Genomic DNA, 23,885 nt, shown 5'->3' with positions numbered 1-23,885 from the left:
AGCGGTGCGATCGCTAGCTATAGTATCGTAGCCGGGTCGGGTTATCGTACTTCCGTGCCGATGAGTGGAGTCTTGGCCGCATGGTTAGGTCGGGTTGTAATATTTAAGCGATTTTTACCGTTTCGAATATATAAAGAAGCTTTTAAAAGATAAGACTTATTTTATATAATCCGGAATATATTATTTTATAATTAAATATAAAGTTACGTATTTTAATACCTCCGGGGACGTTTTTCGGCCTATTTATTCTTTAAAAATTAAAAACTTTAAACAATTTAATTAAAATATAGTTTTAAACTAAATACGCTCGAAACCGTATTATATAATATTGAAATAGTTTTCCGACGTTTATTTTAATTAGTTTTAATTAGATTATAAAGGTTATAACGTAGGTTATATACCGAGTTACTTTTTTAAAAAGTGAGAACGCGACACTTTAAAAGGTAAATAAAAAACTTAGCCGGCGCCGCCGTATAAAAAAGAAACGGCTATAAGATAAAGGATTACTTCGTATATAAGTTAAAAAAGACCTGCAGTTTTAAAGAGACGTTAATAGATAGTTATAGAACGAATCTCGTTAAAGGAGTAGTTATACGAGGACGTTTAAGACACGCTTATAGCGCTATAAAATTTACGGAGAGCCCGGGCATAATACGCGTACTTATTAAAATAATATAAAAACCTTTAAAAAAAAATTAATATATTTAATTAATTATAAGTATTATAATTAAATTAATTTATAACTTATAAAGCTTAATAATAAAAAGTGCGTACCTCGTTTATATACGTAGCTCGCTTATAAGGTACGTTATTAATAAATATTTTAGTGAAAATTTTATACCGCGTTTATTAAAAATAATAAAAAGTGAAATAAAACTTAGAACTATTTTCGAAAAAGCTTTTAATAATTAAATTAAAATCTTTAACTTATATAATATTATATAATTAATACTTTTTTAAATATAAAATAACCGATAATATAATTATTATTACATTTAATTAATATTTTAAAAGTTTTATAAAGTATATATATTTATAAGAAATATCTAAAATATAATATTATATTAATTACGTTTTTAATTCTTTAAAATCTTTATTTATATAAAAAGTGTATTTATAATACACTTAAATTTTTAAAAAATGAAGTAAAATATAACATAGCTTATTATTAAATCGACTATATTATTAAATCGGCTATTCTTTTTTTTAACTTATATAATTAAACTTTAATACGTAATATCTTTATAACTATAATACGGTTTAATTAAAAAAAGATCGTATTGTTTTAATAATTTAAGCGACGTGAGAAGGTTCGAATCGAATTAGTTAAAGAGTTACTACGAAAGTGTACGATATTCTCCGAGCTATTTTAGGCGACCGATTCCGCGGTACCGAACCTCGACGCGAAATCTAACATTTATAATATAAATTAAATCTAATTAAAAAAGAGGTGCTTCGTAATTATATAATTAGTTTAAATATTTAAAAAATACTTTTTAATATTAATATTATAAAAAATATAGCTAATTTTTTTTAAAGTTGCGCGGCGGCGACCGCGTTAGTAAGTATTAGGTCAAACGCTTTATTAACCGTAACCTAGACTTTAAAACCCGAATAAACCGTTAATATAATTATTAGAGGGCTTTTTATAAAGATATAGGTGTTATTTTCGGCTAGTTCGCATTAATCGTAAATATTAAAACTAAATACGGTATTTTAAACGAAAATATATAGAATTTTAACGAAACTAGCTTTATAATAAGTATAATCGAGTTAATACTCGTCGTAATAAGCGCCGATTATTATAAGAAGGCGAAGTCGGTTTAATTTAATAATTAAGAATAGTTAATAGCTATTAAATATATAAATTCGTAAGGCTAGTATATTCCGTCGTTTTTAATTATTTAAAACTAATATTACCTCGTAAACTAGTTTCGTAAATATAACCTACCGGGCGATTAAGTGATCAAACCGACTTTTAACGGCTAGACCGATAACGAAACGAGCTTAGATTAGATTCGATACTTCGATAAGTATATTAAAACGCGGACGAAAAGCCCTTATCGACTCTTGATTTTAAACGGTTACGAAAGCTATATTTCGGCTAAATTCGAAGAATATTATAAGAATAACGGCATTATTACGCTTAATATACCTCTTTATTTTTTTTACCTACTTTAGCTTTTAAATATAGCACTTTATTTATTATTAAAACGTGTTTATTTTAAAAAAAATCGAGCTATTTATTAAAGCGTTAATAAACTATATTACGAAGCTAGAGTTTTTTATCGCTTTTAAGGCCGCGTATTTTATTATTTTTATAAAACATAATATTAAATCTAGATTTAGCGCATCTAGTTTAATATTTTATTACTTGGACGAAATAATTAATAAACTAGATATACGTCTTCGAACGCCTACACTAAACCCGTCGCGTCCGGGGACGGCTAATACCTATAACTTTTAAACGCCGTCTAACCTTTAATAAATAATTAAACACTTTATTTTTATTAAACATAAGGTTTTTACTTTTTAAAAAAGCTTTTTAATATTAATTTTAAATATTATAAACTAAATAACGAAAAGTATATATATAATAATATATAAAATAACCTTTATAAAAGATTAAATACGTACTTTATAAGAGGTTAATTTAATACTTTCTAAACGCCGGAGAGTTAAAAAATCGCGCGTTTAATTTAAAAGAGCCCTTATTATATAGAAATCTTAAGAATTACAAGACGAGAAGGTAAAAAACAAAAAGCATTTAGTAACTAATAAATATAGAACGGGGGGTCCGTCGAAGCGAAGGACGACCGGTGGAAGGTGCTGTGGTATCTGCGGCGAAATAAGTTATAATATACGAACATATAAAAAGGATATAAAATTAAGTAACGAATTAAATAAAGAATAATTTTAATTAACTTAAAGCGTTAAGGTTAAATTAATTTATATAAAAGTGGTAAAATATAGAAAAAGTAGCCGACTTAGTAATATAATCGACTTAATAATAAACTACGTTAGTCTTATTAATATAATAAATAATAATTATAATTTAAATCGTAACTTTAAATAATATAATTAAAGTATATAACGTAGTTTATTTTTAAATTAACTATATTATTATATCGGTTATTTTTTTATATTTTATTAATCTTTATTTAATTTTATATCTTTTATATATATATATATATTATAACGTTTTTTATTAAACGCTTTTCGTTTTAATAAACCCTTTGTTTTACTTTTATTAATTATTAAACACTTTGTTTTATTTTTTCGTTTTATAACTTTTAAAATTTTTATAACGTGGTTTATTACTAAATTAATTATATTATTATATCGGCCACTTGTTTTTCCGATTTATATAATTAAACTTTAATACGTAATATTATTATAAATATAATACCGATTTAATTTAAAACAAATCGTATCGTTTTAATAATTTAAACGACGCGAGAAGGTCTGAATCGAACTAATTAAAAAGCTGCTACAAAAGTATACGACGTCCTTTGAGCTACTCTAGGCGACCGACTTCGCGGTATTAAAACTCGACGCGCAATCCGATATTTATAATATAAACTAAATCTAATTAAAAAAAATGCTTCGTAATTATATAATTAATTTTTTTTAAATTGCGCGGTAATAACCGCGTCGGTAAATATTAAGTTAAACGCTTTATTAATTATAACTTAAACTTTAAAACTTAAATAAACTATTAATATAATTATTAAAAAGCTTTTTATAAAGATATAAATATTATTTCCGGCTAGTTCGCGTTAATCGCGAATATTAAAACTAAATATAATATTTTAAATTATAACGAACGCTATTTATGTTTTAAAATAAACTTAGTAAAACGTACTTAAGTTTATATTAATAATATAAAAAAATAATAGAATATTTATTAATTTATTTATAAATGTTATATTATATATTATTACATATATATATATATATTTCGTTATTTAATTTATAATATTTAAAACTAAAAAGTAAAGTTTTTAATTATTTATTAAAAATTAAACGGCGTTTAAAAGTTATAATTATTAACGGTTTTTATATTATAATTTAACTTAAAGACACGATTAATACTTACCTTCGAAACGAGATTATAATAACTCGAAGCGTATATAAAATTTTAAGCTCGCCTCGACCTCGCCGCTTAATACGTATAGCTTTATTTATAATAATAAAACTTATTATATTATTAATTAGCGGTTAAAATTAATATTATAATAATAATTTAATAATAAAATAAAATAAATAATATAAAAAAACAGTATATTATTATTATTTAAAATAAAGAGAAGTTACTTAATAAATAACGAGTATTAACTCGATTAGCGCGAACTAATTAAAAATAACACCTATATCTTTATAAAAAGCCTTTTAATAATTATATTAATAATTTATTTAAATCTTAAAATCTAGGTTATAATTAATAAAACGTTTAATTTAATATTTATTAACGCGGTCGCCGCCGCGCGATATTAAAAAAATTAATTATATAATTACGAAATAATTTTTTTTAATTAAATTTAATTTATATTATAAATATCGGATTTTATATCGAGGTTTAGTATCGCGAAGTCGGTCGTTTAAAATCGCTCGGGGGACGTTATACACTTTTATAATAACTTTTTAACTAATTTAATTTAAACTTTCTCGCGTTATTTAAATTATTAAAATAATACGATTTTTTTTTATTAAATCGATATTATAGTTATAGAAATATTACGTATTAAAGTTTAATTATATAAAAAAGAGTAGCCGATTTAATAATATAATTAACTTTAATAATAAACTATATAAATAATATTTTAAAATAAAAAGCTTAATAATATTATATAAAGATTTTTATTTAATAATTAAAATATTAATTATAAATTATATTTTCAATTAAAATTAAGCCTTTTTATTAATTAAAAAACTAATATATACCGGTATAAAAAGGTCCGTGCGCGATTAACACTCTAATCTAAGTAAAAGAACTCGGGATCCCCACTATCGAAAGTTAACAAGTACTGTTGTGGGCGACCCCTCCAGCTACATAGCCAAGTACAAGTAGTAGTAGTAGTAGTAGCGCCGGACGGAATCCGTCGCTCCGTTTGCCGGCCCAGGCGGGACAAAGCTCCCCTTTTTAGACCAGGGCCCCCGATTCGCGGTAAAATCAAAGCTGACCCAGCCCACGCTGGCCCATTCCGGCGTTTCTGCCCTCCGCTGTGGATCAGTCCCACCAAGTCGGTCGTCGCTATGAACGCGTTCGAGCACCTGCAGCGAGAATATTTGGTGGTAATGGCGCCATCCGAACCATGCTGAGATGAGGAGACTGGAGAAATTCCAGAAGTTCGGAACTGCCTGCTCGCATTGACAGCCATGCACGCGCATGCGGAAAGCGGAAATGGCTCGATAGGTCGCGCCGCGCATGCGTACCTGCGCTGAAAGCGACACATATATAAGGTCGTGATATAACCCCCTTTCCATCTTTTGCATTCCAAATGCTCGACGCGCATTGGTCCCCTGTGCAGCAATCGATCCCCAAAGTGCTGCTGTCAATCTGACTTCGACGCAATGAAGAAGTTCTTCAGCTCCATACAGCTGCTGCTGCTCGGCACCGCCCAGGCGGCCTCGCAGTGGCAGAACGTGCGCCTTGGCGGCGGCGGCGGCTTCGTGCCGGGCATCGTCTTCCACCCCAAGACCGCGGGTGTGGTTTACGCGCGGACGGACATCGGCGGCCTCTACCGGCTCAACGCGGCCGACGACTCGTGGACGGCCGTGACGGACGCCATCACGGACGACGCCGGCTGGCACAACTGGGGCGTCGATGCCGTCGCGCTCGACCCGCAGGACGACGCCAAAGTCTACGCCGCCTTCGGCCTCTATACGAATGACTGGGACCCCTCCAACGGCCAGATCGGCCGCTCCGCCGACCGCGGCGCCACTTGGCAGTTCGCCGACCTGCCCTTCAAGGTCGGCGGCAACATGCCCGGCCGCGGCATGGGCGAGCGCCTCGCCGTTGACCCGGCCAATCCCGACATCCTCTACTTCGGCGCCCGCTCGGGCAAGGGGCTGTGGAAGTCGACCGACGGCGGCGCCAGCTTCGCCAAGATCGACTCCTTCACGGCTGTGGGTACCTACGCGCCGCAGCCGGGCGACACCACGGGGCTCAACAGCGACATCCAGGGCCTCACCTTCGTCACCTTCGACTCCACGTCCGCCACGCTCGACGGCGCCACGTCGCGCATCTTCGTCGGCACCGCGGACAACAGTACGGCCAGCCTTTACATGAGCGAGGACGCGGGCGCGACCTGGTCCGCCCTGAAGGACCAACCCGGAAAATTCTTCCCGCACAAGGGCAAGCTGAGCCCCGCGGAGAAGGCGCTGTACATCTCCTACGCGGACGGCACGGGGCCCTACGACGGCACCAACGGCGCCGTGTACCGGTACGACATCGCGGCGGGCGCCTTCAAGGATATCACGCCCAGCATTGGCGAGGCCATCAACTTCGGATTTGGGGGTTTGGCCCTCGACGCCCAGAAGCCCGGCACCGTCGTCGTGGCCAGCTTGAACTCGTGGTGGCCCGACGCGCGCCTGTTCCGGTCTACTGACTCGGGCGCCACATGGAGCCAGCTCTGGGAGTGGGCGGACTATCCTGAGATGAACCTGCGATACAAACAAAACGTAAACAAACCCACCACACATCACACTGATATAGAATCTACTTGCCCACCCCACACATACACACGAAATCCCAGGAATCAATAGCGAATAGAACTCCAATGTATATGTTGCTAACCCCTTTGTTGCTCGCAGGTCGACAAAGCCCCCTGGATCGGCCCCGGCTTCCTCGACATCGACACCAAGGACCTGGGCTGGATGATCGAGGCCCTCGAGATCGACCCCCACGACAGCGACCACTGGCTGTACGGCACGGGCCTGACCCTATACGGCGGCCACGACTTAACCAAATGGGACGCCGGCAGCTGGGACGAGAAGCTCACCATCTCCTCCCTCGCCGACGGCATCGAGGAGACCTCGGTCCAGGACGTGGCCTCGGTTCCGGGCGGCACCGAGCTGCTCGCGGCCACGGGTGACGTCGGCGGGTTCACGTTCGCCGACGCGGCGGCGCTCGGCACGGCGCCCAAGGTCAACTGGATGAATCCCCAGTGGACCACCAATGTGGGTGTCGACTACGCCGGCGCTGCGGTTAAGAGCGTCGTCCGCATCGGCAACTCCGCGGGCACGAAGCAGATCGCCCTCTCGAGCGACGGCGGCGCCACCTGGCGCGAGCACCCGGGCGCCGACACCAGCGCCAACGGCGGCACCGTCGCGCTTGGGGCCGACGGGAAGGTCGTCGTCTGGTCAGCTGCCTCGGGCAGCGTGCTGCGCTCGCAGGACGAGGGCGCCTTTTCCAAAGTCGCCAGCCTTTCTTCTGGCGCCATCGTGGCGTCGGACAAGCAGAACGGCTCCGTCTTCTACGGCGGGTCAGGCTCAAGCTTCTACGTGAGCAAAGACGCCGGCAGCTCGTTTGGTGCGACCGGTAAGTTAGGAAGCGCGACGGCGGTTCGGGACATTGCGGCGCACCCGGCCAAGGCGGGCGATGTCTGGGTCTCGACGGACGCGGGCGTATTCCACTCGACCGACTACGGCGCCACGTTCACGCAGACCTCGACAACTCTGACGAACACGTTCCAGGTCGCGCTCGGCGTCGGCAAGGACAAAGAAAGTTGGAATATCTACGCCTTCGGCCACGTCGCCGCGGGCCCGAGGCTCTACGGCAGCGGCGACAGCGGCGCGACCTGGACCGACATCCAGGGCGACACCCAGGGCTTCGGGTCCATCGACGGCGGCACCAAGCTGGCCGGCAGCGGCAACGTGGCGGGGCTTGTGTACGTCGGGACCAACGGGCGGGGCGTGTTCCGAGCCACGGTTTCGTTGGGTGGTGGAGGTGATGGTAATTAGGAGCCCCAACCTCTCTCCGTTCCTGTCACACGGGGCCGTACTAACTAGCCACCCACCCGTAACAGTTCCCAATCCTCCTCCCTTATCGACTACTTCGGCAACAACAAAGCCAGTACCGCCGACGACAACGTCGGCGCCCGTGACTACTACATTGTTGACGAGCACCACCACGTCTAAGCCGGCTGTCAGCACCACGTCGGCTTCGGGGCCGCGGCAGAGTCATTATGGACAGTGTGGGGGACAGGGGTCCACGCCGGTCGAGTGCGAGTTGCCTTACACCTGCCAGAAGCAAAATGATTGGTACCACCAGTGTCTCTGAGGAAGAGGGATTGCGAAAGAAGAGAGTCTGGTGTAGATATATAGCTAGTTGATGTATCTTATATATGCACACATATGTGCAACTCGTATACTAATTATGTCCCTACTTACTTTTTTACATCCGTTATTACTTGTAATGTTTTGTGCCTTCCGTGGAATACTGTATTTTAGTCGGCAACAGTTGCTTGAAATCTGCGTAGCTCTACTGGCCGCTTGGAATACCTAAGTAGGTTGGTAGGCGAGTGATAACAACTAGTACTGCTTGATGTGTGGAAAGCAAGTAGCAACTAATCCGACGTAAGCGAATATGAACGCATAGCTCGCACACGAGTATTAGCGTTCTGGTGTCTCCGTTATATAAATACATAACATATTAGCCATGGAAACCCAGAAAGATAAAAAGACGATTAAAGGGCTTCAATAGAGACGGAAAAGGTCAAGTATATCCAGAAGCCAGGATTCGAATCTGGAGCTGCGTGTCTCCGTAAAGGGGCTCGGTTGTTTCCAACTCAAGTACGAGCCCGCTGTATTACCTATTCGGCCACTCCGGGCTGATGAAAGTAGGATAATTGGCGCTCCGAGGGAAAGTTTCTGCCCGAAACCTGCTTACTTCAAAACAAAACAAGGCTCTAGCATCTCATGGTAAAATGGGTGGGCGAGAGAGTAAGCATATCGTGCATTTACAAGAACTTCGGAAATTCTATTTCATTAAGTTATAGTTAACAGGGCCTGAAGCCAAGGAAGAGGCTCGCCAATGGGTTTAGTGGCTTAGTAATGGCCAGTAGGCCCTGCAGATTTATAATAAGCGAAATGTGCCCACGAGCGGAAACACTAATGAGTTTCAATTCACCCTTAAGCTGAAAGTCGAGTCAGATTCGAAAGTCATGTCGTGGAACATCGTGCCAGCGTGAAATGTATAAGAAGGTTCTATGTACGTGCGATAGGAAATCAAACCCTAGTTTGTGCAAAGAATAACAATTGACCGGTTCGTGCCATATCCAAGCCAGTTCAAGATCAGTCATCATAGTCAGACTCATCACCACTGTCGTCACTGTCGCTATCTTCGTCTCCACTATCGCCGCCGGATCCTCCCTTTGCGGTATCGAACGGCTTGGCCCCGGCGGCCCCGGCAACCGGAGGGCCAGCCAGGGCAGCCCACGTGTCGAACTCGGGCCGTTTGGCGAGGGCCATGTCCGCCTTGAAGCCGCCCTCGCCGATGTTGTGGAAGGCCAGCATGCCGGCCGAGCTGCCCGGGTTCCCCACGGGCTTGTCTGACAGGGCCCAGCCCATCTCCACGCTCGTCCCTGCGGCGTGGGAGTCCAGGCCGAGCTAGGCGCCGAGGCAGCCCTCGCACAAGAAGGTGTAGGTCAGGAACGTGTTGTTGACCGCGGTGCCCTTGGCGATGGGTTTCACGGAGAAGTTGCCGGCAACCTCGGGCGGGTTGTCCTTTTCGTTGGCGGCCTGGCGGAAGGACGAGACGACGCTGGTTCCGTCTGACCATGCGGCCATCAGGAGAGGCCCCTTCATGTCACCACTCAACGACCAACCGCCCCATCCAGCGCCATTGTTGAGCGGGAACGACAGTTGCCCGATGAAGGAGTTGGTCGGGGTTGCCGGGAGCGCGATGCCAAAGCCGTAGCCTCACTTGGATCCGAAGAAGCGTTGCAAAACGATGCCGGTCGCAGGGTCGGTGACTTCGTTCGTGACCTTCTTCTCGGCTAAACTGCCAGTTGAGAGGGCAAGTAAAGTGAGGGTGATGGCTGGTAGACGGGAGTGGTTGGGTGCATGAAGTAGCGCAGAAGGGAAGATGAGCCTAGATTTCGTAGCAAAAGGAGCGATGGGCGGTCGTTCTAGAGAGTGGTATGAGCCTGCTGGTTGTGATCTAAAACCTACTTCTAGTGGCAATACCTTAACTTGCGGGCATGTTATATACACAGTTGATAGCAGGCTGTTAAACCCCCGCAAATGGGGTGTCATTGGCTTGGTATGAGCATTGTCTCATAAGCCATCCATCTAACATAGTAAAAGTGCCGCCAACGGGAACATCTCGAGGCGAGCGAGTAGAATGTGCTTCGCAGATAGGTGAATTGGCACGAACATGGTCAAGGGTTGTGCCGAGTTGCCGTCCAAAGCGGATTGTTCTGGGTCAAAATTGGCCTTGTTGCTATTCTGGCAGAAGAAGAAATAAGCCAAGATGCTATTTTTGGTAAAGGCAGGTTAAGCCTAATCGACGGGACGGTAGGTTCGTCCCAGATGGTGCAGTTTCACCCACCACGTCCGCAATGTGTCGCATGCTCAGCTTCCCTATCGGAAAAGACGGGGATCGAGGATGGATGGGGTGATGTCGTAGTCCGGGGTCTGAAGACAGGGATCCAGGATCATGTTAAACGGTGGCCCGGCGGGTTGGGCAGCGGGTTGACTTATCAGGTTGCAGCACGCATGTACTGTACATGCCGAGGAGCCGCATGCAGTCTGGTGTTCGATCAAGCATTGTGCTCCATCCCCATCCCCATATGGCGGTATGTATGACACTTGTCGGCGGTGGGGTTGCACCCAGCTGACAGGGAATGCTGGTCGAGATCATGTTGCCAAGTTTGGAAACGCGCATCTCGAAACCTCGCACGTTCCAGCGAGCTGACAGTCTACCGTTGGGCTGGAGACCAATCAGTGCCTCCCATCTCGATTGATCAAATCATCACCATTCCTCGCATTTCGATTGGTGATGCAGCTGCATGCACTTGGTGGGTATGTTTTCGAGATGAGTCTCAGAGCGATTAGCTCCAAGTTCGCGAACGTGGAATTGCATGCAGTTGGTGTCAGTAGATTAGGAGATGAGATGCATGATATCTGCCGTGAAACAGAGGAAGAAAACGCCTGGAAATTCATAAATAGGCACAAGCTACCGGTTCCTGTTTCAGGCCAAGACTTAGGCCAAGACTTCATCGGATGTCATGTTTGTTTGTGCAATTGTAGCCGAAAGATAGAGCATACGTAGACGAGCAGTCTTATCTTGACATCCAGAGTGGGTCGTATGTCCAGTTGGCTAGGGGAGGACGGAGCCCGCGCCTAAGGAAAGAGCTGGCGAGGGAAAAACGTAGCTCCGGCGCAAATCCAAACAGCCAACATCAAAACAAAACATGGCATGACGCACGGGCTCCAATGGCCGCGACACCATCGTTCGACGGCCAAGGCAGCCAGGCCAACGAAACAGCCGACTTTCAATTCAAGACCAAGTCGGCCCAACTTCATTTCAGCCTCGCGACCACGACAAGCAGGCAGATTATCCGCTCTTTACTTATGCTTCTTTCATGCTAGACTTAGGGAAAGGGACGCCCGTCCCAGTCCAAAGCATCTATTTCCAACAGCCTCCTTTCAATACCTTCCCCCCCCCCCCCGACTTTCGCATCCAAATAAATAAATAGCCATTTTCGCAATGGGCGCATGCGCATCTTGCCTCGGCAATCGCAGGCAGGAAATGTTTGACGAGGTTCGTTCCGGCGCAACAATTGTCATTGCTGCCACTCTGCTAATGTTTTTACAATTAGGGATGACGTTTCCCGCCTGCTTATCGACGATCCGAACAACTTCCAGTATGGCAGCTTCAGCGACCAAAACATGAACGCCCAGGCAGACCCCCTCGAGTCGCAACGCGAAAACGAGGCCGTTCAAAAAGTGGTGGCAAAAACATCAAAGTAGGTCACAGCGCGAGGCGCGATGGAAGAGGTGCACACTTGTCGAACCTCGAGTTGAAGCTAATAGGCTCGCTCCAGTAATTTGGTAGACGTTTTCGAGATTGCTCCCCAGGAGACACAGCAAGCGCCACATGCAATGCTGTCCGGCCAAGATCTGCGGCTGTCCCGCTACCAGACCATCTTGGCAAAGCTGTCCACCGACGACGACCTATCATCCGCCGGCACAGTGCAGGGTCAGTTACAGTTAGATTGGACCAGCGACGACGACCTGGCTGAACTGCAAGGCCACGCTCCCAGTATCAAAGATTGCGTGGGAAAGCCTCTGGTGGGAACCTTCTCTGACGCTGCTGCGGCTGCATGAAGCAGCAGGATATGACCATCACGTGTGCTGTCGTGATGCACGAATTCCCCGCCGTCATATCGCAAAGAACTGCCCCAAAGGGGCTTAATTAGGTGCCAACGGTAAGGCGTACGCTACGCTGCGACTCAGGAATTCATCCAGCGGTTTGGTCAGCTGCCCAGTACAGCCAATGGTGGCCGTCCGCTATGGCCCGGAGTACTGGTCACGGGGGGTTGCGGATGGAGCCGCTCCCCTGTGCGACACACGGGTTGAATTGGATGGATCTTTGTTGCACTTTCACCGCTGACTGGCTACTATACAGCCAATCATTTTGATCTTCTGGGTCTCGCTGGCCATGAGATCCATTGAGTTGTAGCCACGTGCCCGCTTACTCCCCTCCTACGAGTGGTGGAGCTGTATAAAAAGACAGGCAGTTCTAGCGCACATTTCCTCTGTCAATATCATCTTATTCTGCAAAAACCGCAGCGGATTGTCGTCCGACTCCGACCCTCTGGATCTGGGTCTGCATCATGCGTACGGCCGAGACTGCGTCTGTTTACCGCTGCAATCTTGGTGTACTGTAGCAAGGGCGGTGCGGAACCCTGCACAAGCGATGGGAATCGACCACTCAGGTGGAACCTCGGGACTGCCCGACCCATCAGCGTCCACTTAGCTGCAGCTCTCGCACCACTGGTTCTTGCGACTTGCTCCAGGCTAGCCAGGGCTTCTTTGATCGACTACGTGATCAGTCTGGCGGCCCCTCCGCTCCCTGTCCACGAATAGACGTTTTCCTTGGATTGTTGTGCATTCGCTAAGAAAAATTGCAACCCTAGGAAAGTTTCGGTTCTCCTCTCCCCCTACACTGGCTGCCATGGCCTGGGTCAGTCGTGGATGATGGGCCTGAAAAAGCTGTGCAGAGGTCTTCCGGTCATTTCCCCGCTCCTCAAACCACAAATTTGCGCCGGTCGAAAAGAGAGAATGCCTTGTTCTTTCTGGATGTGTCGAATGCTGCTCGAAACGACGAACAGTGATGTTCTGCGGGCCGCTTGGCAGGAGACCAAACATTTTCACCACAGCGACGACAACTCGGCAACCGGACCACACGGAGCAATTTTGGGGAATTCATATTTTACGAAAAGAGGGTTATTCTACTCATAAAAAAGACCGTTGTTCCAACTCGAACAGGCCCCCGAAAACGAATACATAACGGTGATGGGCCAAGCCTGTAAGTTCCTACGCACCCCGATTTTCCCACCCTTGATTCCCTTGATCTTTGTTCACTTCGTTGCCCAAAAGACTGACTGCCTAGTTGAACATCCACTTCCTCCCGACATCTAGAGAGCTCAAAGCGTCTCGTGGACCTTCAGGTAGTGCTGTTGCTCCAACCCCTGAATGGCAGTCTCCACATCCATTATATCTCTCTCGGCTCGCTCGATCGTCGCACTTCGACCCCCCTCCCTCTGCCATCGATATATGTCGCTCTGGAGCTTGGCGTATTTGCGCTGCTTCTTCTCGATGTCTTTGCAGATCTTGCACCGGTCTTCTTCGAAGGTGGTCTCGTACACCAGCTTCATGCCGCAGGTCTCGCCCTATCGACACTCAACATCAGTATGACTTCTTCAAGTCCACGACTAACAACGGCCCCGGAGTAACGAACCGTACGATATTCCTTCGGACACTGCTGCTTAAAATGCCCCCAGCGCCACCAACCACAGCTCCATCTCGTTTGTTGGAAGTAACACATTGTGGCGCGCGGTGTATAGTGTTCGCTATATTGGTCGTTCCAGGTCAGCATGTCTATACTTAGCCCTGATTAAAGTGGAGACGACAGAACGTATATACTAACCACGGACTCAACCTTCAGCTGTATTGATGGTCAGATTCTTTGCTTCACACAACTGGTGAAGGTCTTTTCGATGTTCGAGATGTCGGGTGCCGAGCGGCTGACGGTATATCCTCAACAGATGCGGCCGGGAAACCCCTTTATACTTATAATGCCTCGGCGTCACAAACACCCCACGCTGCTGTTTGTTCTTTCCAGAGGCATCATTTCGTGAGGCTTTCCTGATGATAGGCGTTGGCTAAAGACGTTTGTCACTGTCCAACCCTACCCAACATATCAACGCTCGTTTGGTGGAGAAGAACGGATTCGTCGAATCTGATTGGGTTACTCAACCTTTGCCCAATTTGTTCCCCCATTCCTGAAGAAAAGCCCTTAATGGAGTGCCACGTCTCGATCCAAGACCGGGAAAATGCCCCACCCAGCCATCGATGTCCAAGGCGGGTGTTAGATTTCTTGTACAAGTAACCTGGCATGTGCCCGCTTCTTTGTACTTTGCTAATCCCTCACTTCCAGGCGTTCGTATGCGTCTTTGCCGCCACGGTCCACCTCGGATGAAGACTTGGTGTGCGCTTGCTAGTACCTGCCTGCGGTATGTATGCATGGTTGATCCCGCTCAATCCTGTGGCCTCCTCCCCTCTGGACCCCGTTGCACAAGCACGCCATGTAGACTATCATGGTTAGACGCGGTTCGGACCTTACCTGGCCTGGCCAGGAATGCGTTGTCCAGAGCAGGCATGGCAATTAAGTCACGGGATACCGGCTATCCAACATCACCTCTTGGCCCAGCAACTACAAACAGGCTTGTCTTGATACCGATTGCCTCAAACCACCACGCCGAGGAGGTATCTATTTGGGTTCGGGAACTTCGATATGTGCCTGAAGTGGATATCCCACAATACAGGGTGCGACGCCCGCAGTGTCACAGTATGGCCTTGCCACCCTTTCCTCGTGAGGAATCTCTTCCGTGGAGCCTGCGGTTGATCTGGGACATGCTAACCGTCACCTATGTGTTGTCCACTTCAGCAAGCCACCTTCGGAACAAATGACATTGTCCTCACGCAGTTCTGGAAGAACTTGCAGCCAACACTGTTACAGCACATCTACAACGAGAGAGGATGTCTGTCCCATACCCGCAACAGCCGTCGACTCCATCGCTGAGAGAGACAATCTCGATACCTAGTGTGTGTGTGTGTGTGTACCCGTACGATGGCAGATGACAACACATACACACATGAAATACACCTTACACACTTGAGACTTTTGCATTAGCGACCTGGCTTGCGCATGCGCGGTGACGAAGGCAACGACCCCTGACTTGGACAGCAATCAGCCTTGTGTTCCCCGGCCACCACGGAAGCCCAGATAAGGTTCATGCTGCTCGCAAGGGATTTACGAACCGCTGGGGGAGGCGGTACTTTGCATTCGCGTGGGCAACAACACCCTTTATGCCTGCCCAGAGGTTCTTTTCGATCTACATCTCCATCTCGCGTCAAAACGAAGACCGACGGGGCCTGGGATCTTCATGGATCCGGTTAGACAGGACCAACGTGGCGAATGGCCCATTCCGCAGACCTCCCACTCCACCTTGTCACCTTGTCGTTCGAGGCGTATTTTGGGCCGCAGCGGCCGCGATGGGATGGTGGCGCCCGGTATTTCTTCATTACATATGTTTCATCCCTGGTAACTCTGGTACCTGGCTCACAGGATACATTGCATCGTAGGAGATACCTACCTATTCTGGGACTGCAAGACCGATCAACCCCCAAACGTAGCCTTGCCTCTCGGTGACGCACATTTCGCTGTCCGCTAACTTGGCCAGATATTAGATGCAAGATGCCTGCCTACCCGTCGTCAGATGGCCTACACCGCTTTTCAGCCACGGTGTGACCTGGCTTATATACATGCAATACTCTAGGCACGGCCTCAGCGAATCCCTATCCGGCGTTGGCTGGATGGGCCTCATTGGGCTCAAATACCTCGTCGCCCTGTGCTCGCACAAGAAGCTTCCGTTCATCTCGTACTGAAAACTCGGAAAAGCTATGTTGCTGCGGTGAAAGCACACCGGGGTGCGGTGGAACGTGATACCATGACACGATTCCAGTGCATATGCCGTGAAGCCACCCGGGCAACGAACCCGCAATCCGGGATCTCCCCCATGGACGTCTTACTATCGTCATAGTGTATATACGCCTCGCCAAAAGTCTAAATGCACGGCTGGCGATGGGAGCTCCCATAGTGAGGCTCGTGTTCGGTGACAGAATTGTACACCACATGCATTGCTGCTCACTCGCGCTCACATTATACTGTACAACAAATGGTGCCCAATATAGCCCAGCATGTAATAATACCAAACGCTCGATCAAGTAAACGAGTCGCGTCTACAAACAGACGTCTTCGCGAAAAGGGACTTTTCTCCTCTTCCCCTCGGTCTTTTCATGGGCTTGGCCCGCTTGGGACCTGTCAACAACACCCAGGCCGCCCAAACGGGCCATGTCATGTTGTTCAGGCCAGCCTAATCTGGCAGACCATCGGCCAGTCTTGGCTTTCCAGTGTCAAGCTTCGAGAACTCCGTATATCCTCGTTTCGCTCTGAGCAAACGAAGCCAGTAAATGGCACTCTCGTGGTTTTCATATCAAATGTTCTCTTGTCTAAACGATATCACGTAATTACTACGTTCTTCGGATATTATATCCCACCCGACGTCCAACAACTAGCATCTTAAGATGCACCGCATACGGCTATCCAATTACCCATTGGTATTGAGTGACTAGTGGAATACTTGCTGCACGATATATGGGGGTATTTTGCGTAATTCTGTTGAAGAAGTTCCATCATTCACCCGCATCCAAGCCCCGTTCAACGATGGGGGGATGCACCGTCCATTGCCCAATCCCATCCAATTCATGTACATATATCAGACTGTAGCAATGCTCTCGCATTCTAAGGGCCCCTCCTTTTCACTGCTAAATCAAGGTGCTTATTGCGTTTAGAGGACGGCACGTTTACTGGAAGGAAAGGGATGGTGTGAAGCACTACCTACACCTCCGAAGCATAGGACTGACTAGGGGGGATGAGACCCCACCCACCCCCTTCTTCTGCGAACATGTTTTGACTGCAGGATTCCACGAACGGGCCAGGGCCGCCCTGTAGGACGCGTTCTTGTTTTAAGCCTCTGACAAGGCCTCTTTTTCTCAAGGGCACTGACCACAAGCCTAATGTACACAATTTGGGGCCGCTGCGGGATGTGCCAGGGTCCGCCGGCCGGTCAACCGCAACAGTGACCCTTCCTGTGGAGCAGCCATCCACTCACACACCCACACCCACACACCCTGACACATTCGCGCATACACACAGACACACACATCGATACCCTCCCCATCCCAGAAATACACATGGACGCACAAACACAAGCACAAGCATAGGCACAAGCAAAGACACAGACACACCTTCCAGCATACATATTGACCGATGAAGAGGCAGATCGAAGACATAGACCACTTGGAAGCTATGGAACGCTTGCCGGGAGAAGGGAAACAAAGCGTTGAGCCCTCGAGGCTAAAAGCCTAGCCCGTGCTCTGAATTTGATGCCGTGCCACCACACGAGTATATTTATAGTCGACGTCATTCGCTGATTTCCCCCCATCCGCCTTTGACGGGCGACGCTCGATCGCCCAAGCGTTGAGCTCTGCTCCCCTCGCTACAGCGCCCTGACTCCTCTCATGCACTTCCTTCCCCCTCTCTTGTAAACCACAAGCCTAGGGCAGAGGTGAGTCTTCAATGAGGGGAAGAGGGAAATAAAGCAATGAGAGAAGAAGGGGTAGACTCTAACTGGATCTCTCATCGGCTCTCGTGTCTCAATTCCCCCATTGCCTTGAACTCGGTGATTGGTAGGGACTGAGTTGTCCATGGAGAGTTACGAAGCCTTCTTTCGCACTTTTCGGAGAGAACAGGGCAGCTGATTGGAACGGCCAGACTGACGGCTGTTCTACTCCTCTTATTACTACGACAAAGCCTGCCTTACCAGCCGAAAGGGGAGACGGTCTCCTCTTTTCTGGCCCTTCCTCCTGCTCCTTGCCCGACCCCCCTGCCTAGGTAGACAAACTTCCCGGACGCAGGAGTGGGAAAAATAAAAAGAGCAACTATACCAGAGCCTGCTTTCAATCTCTCGTGTTTTAACCACGCACGCTCCCTACCTAAACTAGCTACAAATTCGTCTAGTAGGGGACCCGGCAATGCACACCAACGAAAGCTCCACGGAAGAAGAAGAAGAAGTTCTGTACCTACCAGGGCCTTTCCGACTTGGGGAGTCGTGGAGCCGCACTCCGATGCTGCTGGATTGAGGCCCAATCGAGACGACAATGTATCCCAACCCTGTCCCATTGGGCGCCGATTGCCTCTCGCGGGAAAAGATGCTGCGGGTTTCCAAGCGCAGAGGAAATGGGGGTGGTGGGATGGACGCGGCCGGCCTGGCCTTATGCGGCCTCTGTTTTCCTGGCCCGTGAACACTTTCTTGTTGGTGTGTTCAGCAAGAACATCTCAAGCGAGCCACTGAAGGAAATCAAAACAAGAAACATTAATAGAAAGAACCAGGATTCTTCTTTGCCACGAGGTTTCCTATTTCTCCTATTCTCCAGCTGTCGCCGTGACATACATCAATAGCCCGCCTGCACCCACAACCAAAGGTTCATAGTACTTGGAACATATTACCATAGCATGTAAAGTACGATAGACATAGGAAAAACCGGTTGATGAAGAAAAGTGATGATCAACTTGGCAGCCAGGATTTGGGGTATTCATGTAATCATGCCTTCTGAGGCTGACCAGGTTAAATCTTGAGGGCATTTTAGCCAGACAGCCCGAACATAATATGAGACATGCATCATCGCGTGCTTGTAGTTTGAGTAATTCGGGGGCGATTACATAAGTAAGGGTGGATGATTCCGGGCGGGCTGAGACAAAGAAGAACATCGGCTGTCATCCTACAGACCTACTTTCAACTTGACCGGTACACCCAATTCACGAGCAACTTGCTGCATCTTGCACATACACAGCTGAAGTAATCAAGGAATGTAGTGCAGATGTAAGTATATACAAGTTGCTTGGACGTTGAAAACAGGCAGCGGCAAAATCGCCGCCCGTCAAGAAACTTGCCAATGGCCAATGGAAGAAGACCGACAGCACAACACATCAGTCAGCCAGCGACTTGGCTCGAAGCGATACGTGCCGGATCTCCGATCCTTAGCAGATGAACAGGCAAAAAAGCGAGCGGCGACAACCAACATTATAAACGACAGGAGGGAAAAAGCTTGAAGAAAATATTTAATACGCGACTATACGGGATATGTCTACCCTCGGGGCGGGAAAGAAATGTCCGGCCTCCTGCTTCTTGCTAGCCTGTAAAGTCCACCTTCTGTACCGGGATGCGATGGAGATTGGCATGTGGTGTAGTATTCTGACCTACATTTTCCCGTGATGGATCGGACGCCGCCCGCTTGTGGAAGGATACCCGCGATGTGACAAATTGACAGGCGGGGGGCATCCCGCTTTTGCTACCCGCAACCAGCCATCGTCCCGTGACTTTCTCAGACTACATCTGTACCTCAAGGCTCACTTGATTGCCGGCTTGCCAAGTAAGTGTCTCAACTCGTCTACGTCTAGTTCGACAGATAGATGGGAAACGGTTCGGGCGCGCGCGGCTGGTTAAACCTCGCTCTAATTGCGTGCTCCCACCGGCAAAACATATAGATGGACAGAGCAGGACAGGCTGTCTCACTTCAAACTGAGACATTGATAAGAGACATGACCCTTCGCGATTGATTGACCTGCTGGCAGCTGCTGCTAGTACCCTCGGAGCTACGACTTGTACTAGGTTAACCTCATGTCAATCATATCTCAACTAACAAAAGACGGTGGATTCAATGGTGGTAGGATGGGCTAATAATCCTAGACAGCTGGAACATCGGACATTGACGAAGACATCGAGTTTCATACTACGGCCGGTCGGCCGACTTTGGATGTTTTACAATTGGCCTTTGTGGTGCCAAACGTACATCCTCTCACTAAGTGAGTGCGTCATTCAGTACTTGGCACTGTGTTTTAGCCTCAAATTGCTCCAGAAATAGCAAAGAGCCAGCAAGCCGACCCCTCTAAAACCCCAAAACACAGTACGGGCTCACTGTGTCACTTCTCCAGCTATTCCTGGCATTTGATCAATCAGATGGGAGAGATGAACAGACAAGCAACGCAACTTGGGCCAGTAGTGCATCCTGGCCCTGAACCATCCCGCATCATCCCTGCCGACTGATCGTATCAACTGCTGAACCTGTGACGCATTAAGCGTCTGGCCTCGACTCAAGTCACTCGACGAGATGAATTGGACCGAGAGTTTGCCAACTTTTTCTTCTTTCCTATCTCAAGTATCCGGCTCTCGCAACCGCCTCAAGCGTTTTTAACATGTTAACTTCCCCGTTGCTAGCGGATGAAATGGCCAATTGTTCGCTCGACTGACGGATTAGGACGCTTGATTGATGGATTTGGATTGAGCGCTGCGCCCGACTTTACTCCATCTTAACTGCGCATCTTAAGAACAGGCATCTGGATGCGCCATTCTCCATCTTCTTCAAGGCCTCACCCCGCCGCTGCGCCTCGACCTCCTCCTTCCAGCCATCTGCACACGGACACACCTCGCCGCAGCTTCCTATCCGCATCCAGTCCTGCCTCTTCGCCTCACTAAAGACTGGTAGGCTGACGAACAAAGCCTTACGAACCTTATTACTGACATACCGACGGGCATCCCACGCCTCACCATCCACACCTTGGTCTTACACCGACAGGTGGCAGGTCTTTAGGTGTCAACACAGCTAGCTGTCTGCACATCTGCGGCGTGTGTGCTGTATGAACGAACCATTGACGGGCTTGGCGGACCTCGGCACAAACGACCTCCATATCTGAATCGCGGTTCCTCTTCCCCTCTTGGGCCATCCTTACGTCTTTTTGCCGCCATCTGCATATGCCGTAGCAGCGGCCAGCTGGCGCTGCGGACCAGGGTATTTCATCCCCAGCAACCTCCGCGGATATTGGCACGGCTCCTCCCCCCCCCCCGGCGGAAAATAATCCCTGGACGACACGACACGCTGTCGCTTCTGCCCAAGGTTTAGCGCAGGGCCTCCATCACCCAACGCGCGACGACCCTCCTTTTCGTTGTTGCGGCGCGCGCCTGTTCGCTCCCATCTGATCTGGCTATTATCGGGATTTGCTATCAGCCGGCCACCTAGGTGCAGAACCATACGCCCGATTACGCCGAGACTCCGATGAAGAGAGCCTTTCTGGCGCTTGGTCACGGCGCAGTGCATGGCACCTCGTCACTGTCACGGTTACTGCCACGGCTTCTGTCACGGCGCATCGCAACATCGGTTTGCACCCAACTGGCTGCATACCTAACCCAGAAGGGAATACAACCTCTTATCATCCAATACCAATCCAGGTTTACAGCTCATTGACGTCCAAGCCGGGGATCATTGACCCGCTACGCAGTTTTGCTTGATGCCGGCTTCTACTTCCGCCAGAGGACTAAGTCGAGATCGCTCGCCATGACGGATTCAAGACCCTCGTCGCCATCGCTGGCCTATTCTGCCGAAAGCGATATTGCTACCACACAAACAGAAAGCTATGGCGCTGCCCAACATGCCTCACTACATCTTGTGCTGAGCAGCGATACTTCAGGAGTCAACTCTCCAAGTTCCTATACTTCGGGGCAATCGACACCACTTTTGACAGGCCAGGCAGTTGGCGATCTGGGCCACCATGACATGCCGCTTGCAGCGACCTCTATGAGAGACCGAGGTATTACCAGGGACATGCGGGCAGGGACGGGCCAAGCCGCCGTCATATCTCCAACGACTTACTCGATTCACGTCCATGCATGTCGCTTAGTTGCGCCTCCAGCAGGCGATGTGCATACCGAATCAGGCGCAGTAGATAATGCCAAAGTCGATATGCCGACGACTTCCATCATGTCTAGGGCATCATCATCATCGCCATCACCACCATCGGCTATACCGTGGGTGGAGGGCCTGGCGGCGGACAGACGGAGAAGGGGTAGTAGTAACAGCAGCATGCTCGAGCTGGATAGTCTGCCCAACGAAGTACTCACGCACGTCCTGAGCTTTCTTGAAGTGTGCGATCTGCTGGCTACGTCGAGGGTAAGTTGGTTCTCTTTCCAAGGTGGCTGCGCGTGTCTCTGACGTGGTCGACTCACCCTTGAAATCCCCCGTGTGCGAGATTTCCGAGGTTCGAGCAATGCCCACATCTTCGTGCCCCTTTCTCTACCCGCTCTCTGGCATACGCGAAAGTTGTGCGACCTTGAGATGTCCGTGACTGCTGTGTCACCAAAGGCTGCTTGAGGTTGAATCTTGTCGCCGGTCTCTATCCCGCCCCTGAAATAGAGTTAGGCGCGCTCGTGACACTCCTATTCATTGCCTGTGCTGCCATCCACCATCTCTTGTATGGTTTTATGTTGCCCACGTTTACGTTTCGTCCTTACTTCTGCACTTTCCAGGTAATGGCATTGAATGCTAACTTATGAGTGGCCAGACTAATCGCCACTTGCGCGCTCTGTCGCTTCACCCGCTTCTGCACATGCTCCGTCTGCGCCGCGCCCGGGCCTCGCTCCCACCCCTCCTGTTCTCACCCTCACGGCCGACGCTGCGGGACCTGATCGCCAAGCACATCTTCCTGACGCACACGACGCAGATCTCGCGCCGCCTCGCGCGCAACCTCGTGGCGATCCGGCTCTCGCGCCGCTTACCTCTGCGACCCTCGGCCGAGACGCTGGTGCAGCGCGGGGTGCTGCCCGGCGAGTGCGTACCTGGGGCCGCCCAGTGCCGGGAGGGGAGCGGCGCCGTGGTGGTGGCCCCTGGGCTCGTGGCGAAGAAGCGCGCCGTGGAGCGCGAGAGGCTCAAGGACGGGCTCCGGCGTTGGGTGGCTTGCGTCTGGACGGGCGAGGTGCGAGAGCGCGCTGAGGGGGTCCGACGGTGGGAGGAGCAGGCTGGGGTCGGGCGCGTGTGGCGGTTAAAGCGGTTTTGGGAGAGGGTTGGGGGGAAGGCGGCGGGGGTGGGGGAAACTAACCAGGTGCGGGCTGCGGGATAGAGCAAGCAAGCAACACGGAAAAGGATCTGTAGGAGATCGGATCGGTTCAACCTAGGTTAAGGGGAGAGCCATTACTGGAGGCTACTACACAAATGGACTTACAGTCAGGGTTTGGCAACTGGCGTGTATGAGAGAAGAGGCACGATGCTGAAGACTTTGCGGAAAGGGTCTCACAGGTCGAGGATAAAGGGGCGTTACTGCATTTTGGGTGGCAACCCCTACTATTGTTTCTGGTTTCTGGAAGGAAAGGATTTCATGGCAGTTGGGATTGGGATTTGTTTGTTCGTGCTGGTACACATTGTGTGGGCGTTACTTCGTATCTGAAGGGGCAAATCGGCATGGGTTACTGATGATGTCTGATAGCTAGCTGTACAGAGCATGCCATGATGTTTGATCTTGAGGGCCAGCAACCAGTAGCACAAGGGGTATTTCGACCTCATTTAGGATCAGGTCCTTGATTGAATCAGCGGTGGTGTCGAAAATGTTACGAAGCTTGGGTTTCATCGTACTATTCCGTTATGTATTCGGGTTTTATTCATGTGGCTACTTTCACTTCAACACGTGGCATACAGTATAGAAG

General features: G+C 48.2%; 7 protein-coding genes across 7 annotated transcripts; 3 read left to right on the top strand and 4 right to left on the bottom strand.

Moving 5' to 3' along the window:
* Positions 1-5,574: 5,574 nt before the first annotated feature.
* Positions 5,575-8,142, top strand: PG994_002602 (carbohydrate-binding module family 1 protein; the record flags this gene model as incomplete). Its single annotated transcript, XM_066854011.1, has 3 exons — positions 5,575-6,684; positions 6,817-7,892; positions 8,031-8,142. 3 exons carry the CDS (start codon positions 5,575-5,577, stop codon positions 8,140-8,142), a joined length of 2,298 nt encoding a protein of 765 aa, XP_066719866.1.
* Positions 8,143-9,297: 1,155 nt separating this feature from the next.
* On the bottom strand, positions 9,298-9,573 carry PG994_002601 (uncharacterized protein; the record flags this gene model as incomplete). Its single annotated transcript, XM_066854010.1, has 1 exon — positions 9,298-9,573. One exon carries the CDS (start codon positions 9,571-9,573, stop codon positions 9,298-9,300), a length of 276 nt encoding a protein of 91 aa, XP_066719865.1.
* A 39-nt stretch (positions 9,574-9,612) lies between these two features.
* PG994_002600 (uncharacterized protein) lies at positions 9,613-10,207 on the bottom strand (the record flags this gene model as incomplete). Its single annotated transcript, XM_066854009.1, has 2 exons — positions 9,613-9,923; positions 10,198-10,207. 2 exons carry the CDS (start codon positions 10,205-10,207, stop codon positions 9,613-9,615), a joined length of 321 nt encoding a protein of 106 aa, XP_066719864.1.
* A 1,235-nt stretch (positions 10,208-11,442) lies between these two features.
* On the top strand, positions 11,443-12,336 carry PG994_002599 (uncharacterized protein; the record flags this gene model as incomplete). The annotated part of the gene is made up of 3 exons (XM_066854008.1): positions 11,443-11,516; positions 11,829-11,975; positions 12,054-12,336. 3 exons carry the CDS (start codon positions 11,443-11,445, stop codon positions 12,334-12,336), a joined length of 504 nt encoding a protein of 167 aa, XP_066719863.1.
* A 1,322-nt stretch (positions 12,337-13,658) lies between these two features.
* PG994_002598 (uncharacterized protein) lies at positions 13,659-14,059 on the bottom strand (the record flags this gene model as incomplete). Its single annotated transcript, XM_066854007.1, has 2 exons — positions 13,659-13,904; positions 13,973-14,059. 2 exons carry the CDS (start codon positions 14,057-14,059, stop codon positions 13,659-13,661), a joined length of 333 nt encoding a protein of 110 aa, XP_066719862.1.
* A 7,082-nt stretch (positions 14,060-21,141) lies between these two features.
* PG994_002597 (uncharacterized protein) lies at positions 21,142-21,510 on the bottom strand (the record flags this gene model as incomplete). Its single annotated transcript, XM_066854006.1, has 1 exon — positions 21,142-21,510. The coding sequence occupies one exon, from the start codon at positions 21,508-21,510 to the stop codon at positions 21,142-21,144; it is 369 nt and encodes a 122-aa protein (XP_066719861.1).
* A 660-nt stretch (positions 21,511-22,170) lies between these two features.
* PG994_002596 (F-box domain-containing protein) lies at positions 22,171-23,305 on the top strand (the record flags this gene model as incomplete). The annotated part of the gene is made up of 2 exons (XM_066854005.1): positions 22,171-22,359; positions 22,751-23,305. The coding sequence occupies 2 exons, from the start codon at positions 22,171-22,173 to the stop codon at positions 23,303-23,305; spliced, it is 744 nt and encodes a 247-aa protein (XP_066719860.1).
* Between the last annotated feature and the right edge of the window lie 580 nt (positions 23,306-23,885).

The sequence above is a fragment of the Apiospora phragmitis genome (genome assembly GCF_038363925.1).
Source record: "Apiospora phragmitis strain CBS 135458 chromosome Unknown utg000003l:1.0-2676785.0:1.0-2680665.0, whole genome shotgun sequence".
Lineage (NCBI taxonomy): Eukaryota > Fungi > Ascomycota > Sordariomycetes > Amphisphaeriales > Apiosporaceae > Apiospora > Apiospora phragmitis.
This window is presented reverse-complemented; position numbering and strand designations above follow the sequence as displayed.